Below are 7,073 nucleotides of genomic sequence, written 5' to 3'. Positions count from 1 at the left end.
TCCACTTGGCATGGTTTGTCATTTTACATGTGATGAAGGACATGAGCTGCAAGGTGCACACAGCATGGAGTGTACACATCCAGGCCAATGGACCTCCAGATCACCAACCTGCACAGGTACATGTGAACCCATTTTACTTGGATTGCTTGTTGTTCACAACTTCATTTGTATGTTAATGACATGAAAGTCACATCTTCCTTTCCTTTACAACAGCTGTTACATGTTTGTTGCTTGAGCCTCCTAAAAACGGTCACATCAATTGTTCCAGCACTGAGTCAGTTTACAACTCTCAGTGCTCCTTCAGCTGTGACCAAGGCTACTCATTAGAAGGACCTGAGCTGCTGACATGTGGTCAACATGGTAACTGGTCTGCAGAGAAACCCACCTGTCAAGGTAAATAAGCAACAACAGAACAAGGGGAACAAGAAGTTAAAATGCATAAACTTAACATAACAAGTTTCAGTTCAAAGTTTGACGCTATTCACATTTCACCGTGTCTCCACAGCTCCTGCTCCAATTACTGCAGTTACCGCTGGTGTGGCAACAGGGGGCACTGCCTTGTTATCTGGTGTGTCTATGGCTTTGTGGGTCTTGAAAAAACTGAAGAAGAATGTAACCAAATTCGACCTGAGCAGGTTAGAGAAGGATTAACCATTTTTATTGTCTTTATTTTTAAGTTTATTGAAATTTCAGTGCTAATCTTCTCTCTTTTATTACAGCAGCACTGAGTCTCCCTCACAGAGCTACAAAAACAGCATTGACAGCCTAATATAGAAATCTCTGATATTCTTAATAAACAAATATGAATACTGTAAATTTTTACCACATTATTGCACAACATATTATTTGCACTAGTATAACACTCTAATAAGGCAAAGCCAATGTAAGAAAAAGAGCTTATTTAGACACATCCACTGAATCATTGTATCCCTTTGTAAACTGTAAAAAGATCTGTGATTGCTCTGAAATGTTGTTTCAACATGTATTTCCTCCCAGTGGGAGTTTTATATTGAACATATTGTTCTACAACTTCATGAAAATGCTGGGAAAATGTGGCTATTCCTGTTACTTAAAAGTTCACATAACATGTAAGCTGCCATTTCACTGCATACCTGTGAATTCTTTTTAGTATTTATGTGATATTTATTTTCTAAAAGAAAATTGTGTTGAATGTTTATTCAGGTGTTTGCTTGTACAAAGCTATATTTTTATTTTTATTTACTGAGCTACTGTAACTGTAATGTTCTCATGTACACACAAAACAAATAAATATTGTTTAAAAAAATTTGATTTTGGCACTTCCATGTTTTGTTATAATGACCAATAAAAATATTCCATTAGTTTTGTCACCACAATGATAGAAATGCTTAGCCGAGCAGGGTCTGAAGCCGTCTGCTTTCATAACTTGGCTCATCAATTCTGCACGACATGCACCGACTCTCACAGTTTTAGCAATGACCTTCTGCCACCATGACTTTTTTTAGAGGTTGAGAAAGAACCTCTTTTGAAAGCTGCCTGGACCTTTTGTCTCTCCAGCAACCTTTCCATCATAAAGGACATGACAAAGCAGAATAAAATTGAAAAGTGAGAGGTAGGAAGGAAAAGCTATATTTCTGGGTATTCTATCCATTGTTTTAATTGAGCGTCATTTGTGCAAGCACTTTCGTGGGACAGGAAAGGGTCAGATATCTTACATAAGGCTGAAAATGACAACATGTTGTGAACATCGAGTTATTCTATGCTAAGGCTGCCCTGAATGTAAAAATGAGAGCTTACAAAAACCTGGCAATGACCCTTAGATGCACTGAATGGACGCACAATTATTTTTACTGCTGCAGCACTTTCTTATCTTATGTTTGGGTTGATCAGATAAGCAAAGATTTAACTTCAGCAGCAGCTTCTGTCAAACAACATAACATCTGAGTAAATGAGACATTTTCTCATCAGTCATTTTTAATGATAATATGCATCATAATGGATGTAAATATATCCACCTTTCACCGTGGGTAGGCAACAGATTAATAATATAGGATTAAGGTTGATATAAATTATTGATATTATCTTTGGGTTTTAGATTTGATGCTAGCAAAATGTGTGACTGATGTCATGGAACATGCAACACTGTTACATGTTATAATCATCACACTATGAATTATTCTGAATGTTTTCAGATAATTCTTTGGATGAGACTACTGTCTGCGGGATGCATCACGACTCCAGCAAGACAATGACCTGGACCCAGGCCAGACAGTGGTGCCAGGCCAGATTCACAGACATGATGTTGAAACCAAGAGGAGGATGACTGTCTGGTCTCTATCCTGCTGCAAAGGATATTTTCTCCCTGTATTTCTGGATTCCACTCCCAAAAAACACAAGAGTGAAATTTGGACACAGTTTGAGAATAACAGCATACGGATCGGTAATGATTCATCAGCAACAAGTGAGCCAAATAGCCGCAGTGTTTTTTGTTTTTTGTAAACTAACTCAGGACGAAACTGAGGAGAATGGAATGATGGGAAATGCAGCAATTTAACATCAAGTGGTGAAGATTATTTTAAAGTTTGATATTTCCTATACAAAATTTTGCACCATTTTAAATCCTGTTCTTATTTTGTTGATTTAAAAATATTTTAAATTGTTATATGATCGTCATAATATCACTTTCATTGAACATTCATATTTGTATAATTATTTGTCTATATCTTTAACTGCTGTAACTATTAAATTTACCAACTTTGGGATTTATTAAGAATATCACATCTTCTCCTGAACTTGATTCATTTGTATGCAGCTTGGCAAAGGATAAGGCTGTTATCTGAAAAAAGGAATAACAGGAAATATTATTTTGGTATTAATAACAAGCATTTTAATCATGCTTTGTTTGGGGGGGAGGGGGGGGGGGGTTCATAATTGCCCAGGTTGAAAAAAAAAGCCAAACAGGTGAGCAGATGGCTATTAGAATGGGCAAAGAATAGCAAGTCAAAGTTATTAGTAATTTATTATTAGTAAAGGACAGTATAAACTGAGGAAACTACCACAGTTAGTTAAGTCAGGTCATCCTGGCATATTTATACATCCTTATACACACTTTCAGATGTCTGAATGTTTTTAAAATATTTCTTTCCACACAACATGCTCTACATATTTCAATAACTTGTACTTTTCATCATTATTTTGTTTTGTTTTTTACATAATTTTAACATACCTGAATACCCATGCAGGGCTGATGAGTGAATACAAATTCTCCTCATTGAACTTATGCATTCACTTCATTTAAAGATAATGATAAATAATTCTGACCAAGGCTGACGGTTCAGTGCTGTTAGGGTTTTTTTTTTTTTTATATCTCTGGTACACTGATTCTACTTCTAGTGACTCAGTATGAGATATTATTACCACTGACTAGAACAGCAATACTATTGCTAAGAGATTCAGTGCAAGTTTATGGCAAAACAGGTCCAGAATAATCCATAGCTCTATTTACTCTTCACAAGAAAGAAATGTGAGCATGAAAAGTAAGTTTTGAAATTCTTGTACCTGACAATTTCCCTGTAACCAAAGGCCTCCACAGTCACCGGTTCTCAACTCAAAAGAGCACATTTGAGAGAGAGTTACATCAGGAATGTGCAGCTGACAAGTCTCCAGCAACTGGGTGATGACATCCTGCTGATATGGACAAAGATTTCTGAGGAATGTCACATTTGACCTATTGCATAAATTTAACTTTATAATTGTGTAGGTTTAAAGTCAGGATGTGATTCATACATTTGTACTGTATTCCTTTACTATACTCTCACATGAAATGAGTCACAAGGACTTACTGTGTATGCATGTGTCTGTGTGGGGGTGTGCGTATATGAGTGAAAGCCTTCCTGAAAGGAAGCTATGGCCAAAATGATAACACAAAATTTACCAGTGGCTCAATTTCAGAAGGATAAATAATGTCCTTTATCTATTTATGAATAAGTGTAAATGTAGTGACAATAATGAGTAACTAAAGACAGATAAGACGATATTACTCATCCTTATTTATAGAAACAGATACGACATATTCAAAACAGTAAGGAACAACGCAGGACTACTCTGATAATTCATCCTGAATAACTCTGACTTTTCTAACACGATAGATAACTCTTTGCAAGTTGAATTATTACAACTTATTCATTATGAATAATATTTATTTTTCTCCTCACATTATTCATTCCTGTTTTATCTAAATGGCATAAACCAGTATCCATGCAACAGTCACAAATATTCTATCTGTGGTTCATCTTTATGTTCACCACAAATAAATAAATAAATACATCAGTTGTAATACATTGTAAAAAACAAAACAAAAAAACATCACAAATAACAACATTTGATGTTTTCCCAGTCTCCCAGTCTGCTCCCCGGTACCTCATAATATCCACCCATTTATAATTAGATTATTACTAATATGTTCCTCGCTTGTTCATGACAAACTTCGGTGTCTTTGTTTAACCTGAAAAGGATTACAAATGTTTTTATAAACCTGAGCCAAAGACCTGACCTTTTTCTCTAATGAATATATTTTCCCCATTTTTTAATCATGCAAACCCTTTCCACATCAAGATCAATGCTCTACTCACTGTTTCCATCCCTATGGGTCTAAAGGTTTCCTCTCGGTGGAGCTGACCCAGATCCAAACTGTTTTGGCAAGCACACTGAAAATCATCATCCTCTGTTTCAACATAAGACAACAGAAAACCAACAGTTTTATAAACTGATATTTCAGATTCTGATTCCATAGGACCAGATAATGTGTGAACACAGCTGGCAGCCAGTGTTGCAGCATATAAAGTTATCAATACATATATTGACTGAATTTATTTGAATATGTTTAAGTTAATATCATTTAATGCTTTTTTGATGATGACGGACAACAGAAGTTTTCTTTTTGTCTTTTTTCTTTCTTGTGGGAAATGATCCTGAAGCCTTCTGTGGAATTCAGCGTTGGGAAATGTTGCGGGAAATTCCGCTGAAAGGCTTCCTGTAGGAGGATGGAGTCAGATATAAGAGGAGGCTGTCCAGTGGATCACACTCAGAATCATTTTATCCTTAAATATACTGAGGCGGAAGGATCAACAATCTTCTGTAGGCTATCAGGCATATTAGTTAACATGGTGAGTAGAAGGGTTAGTAATTTAAATATCAATCTTTTCAGAGAACATTATTTCACTTTTATCTTATATTTAATGATGATAGCACGCTGTAAATTTATTTTAACTTGTTTTGTGATTTTATTTTCATAGGATTCCTGCTTTGGACTACTTAAGACCTGGGGATATAAGAGCTCTGCTTCATGGAAGAATTTCACCTTCATTTGCTTAGGTAAAGAATTTTGATGCAAGCAGAAACATCAGTGTAACTCTTGCAAGTTTTACAACCAAAGAGAAATTCTTAAAATCCATCCTTTCTGCCACATATGCATCTAATGTGTATCTCTGTTCTCTATCCTTAGTGCTGTGCATGTGGACTAGTGTAGAGTCCTGGTCTTATTTCTATTCAAACAACACAATGACATGGGAAAATGCACGAAGCTGGTGCCAGGAGCACTACACAGACATGGTGGCCATCCAGAACCAGGAAGAGATCGAGCATCTTAACAACTGGCTGCCCAAGAAAAATGGCTACTACTGGATTGGAATCCGTAAGATCAATAATGTCTGGACCTGGGTAGGAACCAACAAGCCTCTGACAGAGGAAGCAACCAACTGGGCAAAAGGAGAACCGAACAATGGCGAGAGAGAAATAAATTCAAAGATCAGTGAGGATTGTGTGGAGATGTACATTAAAAGAGACAAAGAACCAGGCAAGTGGAATGACGAGAGATGTACAAAATCAAAGACTGCTCTGTGCTACACAGGTGAGCAAAATTTTGGGACTAACATACTAGAGCAGATTAAAAAATTAAGATTAATTATGTGACACATTATTTTACTATAATAGGTAAAATTTCTAAAAGCATGTCTGTTTTTTCCAGCGGCTTGTAAGAATAACTCCTGTTTGCATGGAGAGTGTGTTGAAACCATCAACAGCCACAAATGTGATTGCTTTGAAGGGTTTTTTGGAGACAAGTGTGACCAAGGTGAGAAAACAAAATGACAGCGTAGTTTAAATACATATTTTAAGTCACATAAAGGATTTGATATCTAACTGTGTGTTTTATTTGTTGTCAGTTGTGCAGTGTAACAAAAGTGAGGTGATTGTGCCAGATAAAGGACATGTAAATTGCTCTCACAACTATGGCAGTTTCTCCTATGACTCCTTGTGTCAGTATTCCTGTGAGGAAGGATACAAGCTGAGTGTGCAGACTCCTCTGAGGTGCACGGGATCAGGAAAATGGTCAGAAAAACCCCCTACATGTGAAAGTGAGTTTAAGTTCTAATAGCTCGTAATATTGCTACTTTTTTTTTTTGTAATTATATTATTATTTTCTACACAGTGATGGAGTCGTGGACTGATGTTTTTTTTCCTGTTGTCTACAGTGATTCAATGTGAGAAGATGTCAGAGCCGACACATGGATCCATGAAATGCTCCGATCCTCTGGGCTCATTCAGCTATCAGTCCACCTGTACTTTTACCTGTGATGAAGGTTATGTACTGTCTGGATCTTCATCTCTGCAATGTGAAGCATCAGCAAATTGGAATGGATCCCAGCCATACTGTGTTGGTACGGCCACATGTTTTTAACCTTTCATCGTTGTGTAGTTTTTGTTATTTGGAGGATGATTTGCATGATGATTAAAATAAAAAGCTTTAATTTAACTCCTTCTGTTGCCTCTCTCTTTTGTAGCTGTTCAGTGCCCTGCGCTGCAAAACTTGACAAATGGCTTTGTCAGCTGTGGAGAAGATGCTGATACGAGGTTCAGCTACAAAAACACCTGCAGCTTCAGTTGTGACCAAGGTTACCATTTAGTGGGAGCCAGTAGAGTGACCTGCACATCAGGAGGTACATGGAATCAGCAGATTCCTCACTGTGAAGGTAAGAGGAACACGGAAAGTATAACCCACCATCTTCTATATCACGAGGACACGTTCAATAAAATAC

General features: G+C 36.8%; 2 protein-coding genes across 3 annotated transcripts in view; both read left to right on the top strand.

The window, feature by feature from the left end:
* Positions 1–6: 6 nt before the first annotated feature.
* LOC106633162 (E-selectin) lies at positions 7–1,278 on the top strand. Its single transcript, XM_014333156.2, has 4 exons — positions 7–116; positions 214–393; positions 506–635; positions 720–1,278. Exons 1-4 carry the CDS (start codon positions 11–13, stop codon positions 772–774), a joined length of 471 nt encoding a protein of 156 aa, XP_014188642.1. The 5' UTR covers positions 7–10; the 3' UTR covers positions 775–1,278.
* A 3,728-nt stretch (positions 1,279–5,006) lies between these two features.
* Positions 5,007–7,073, top strand: part of LOC102297271 (E-selectin) — a 14,172-nt gene continuing 12,105 nt past the window's right edge. For both annotated transcript variants that reach the window (XM_042220054.1, XM_005920868.3), the window contains exons 1-7: positions 5,007–5,144; positions 5,274–5,352; positions 5,483–5,887; positions 6,005–6,109; positions 6,201–6,392; positions 6,510–6,695; positions 6,819–7,007. In XM_042220054.1, coding sequence (XP_042075988.1) covers positions 5,022–5,144; positions 5,274–5,352; positions 5,483–5,887; positions 6,005–6,109; positions 6,201–6,392; positions 6,510–6,695; positions 6,819–7,007 — 1,279 coding nt within the window. In that variant the 5' untranslated portion in view covers positions 5,007–5,021. The remainder of the gene's footprint in view (positions 5,145–5,273; positions 5,353–5,482; positions 5,888–6,004; positions 6,110–6,200; positions 6,393–6,509; positions 6,696–6,818; positions 7,008–7,073) is intronic.

The sequence above is a fragment of the Haplochromis burtoni genome, unplaced genomic scaffold, assembly GCF_018398535.1.
Source record: "Haplochromis burtoni strain Fernald_Lab_line unplaced genomic scaffold, NCSU_Asbu1 Contig_42, whole genome shotgun sequence".
NCBI classification, from domain to species: domain Eukaryota; kingdom Metazoa; phylum Chordata; class Actinopteri; order Cichliformes; family Cichlidae; genus Haplochromis; species Haplochromis burtoni.
The sequence above is the reverse complement of the archived record's forward strand: the minus strand, read 5'-3'. Positions and strand labels throughout refer to the sequence as shown.

Excerpts from the sequence above, each read along its gene's own strand:
- LOC106633162 (XM_014333156.2), top strand. The coding sequence starts at position 11 with ATGGTTTGTCATTTTACATGTGATGAAGGACATGAGCTGCAAGGTGCA. Across the intron at positions 394-505 it reads AGAGAAACCCACCTGTCAAG|CTCCTGCTCCAATTACTGCA; the intron begins GTAAATAAGCAA and ends GTGTCTCCACAG. Across the intron at positions 636-719 it reads ACCAAATTCGACCTGAGCAG|CAGCACTGAGTCTCCCTCAC; the intron begins GTTAGAGAAGGA and ends CTTTTATTACAG.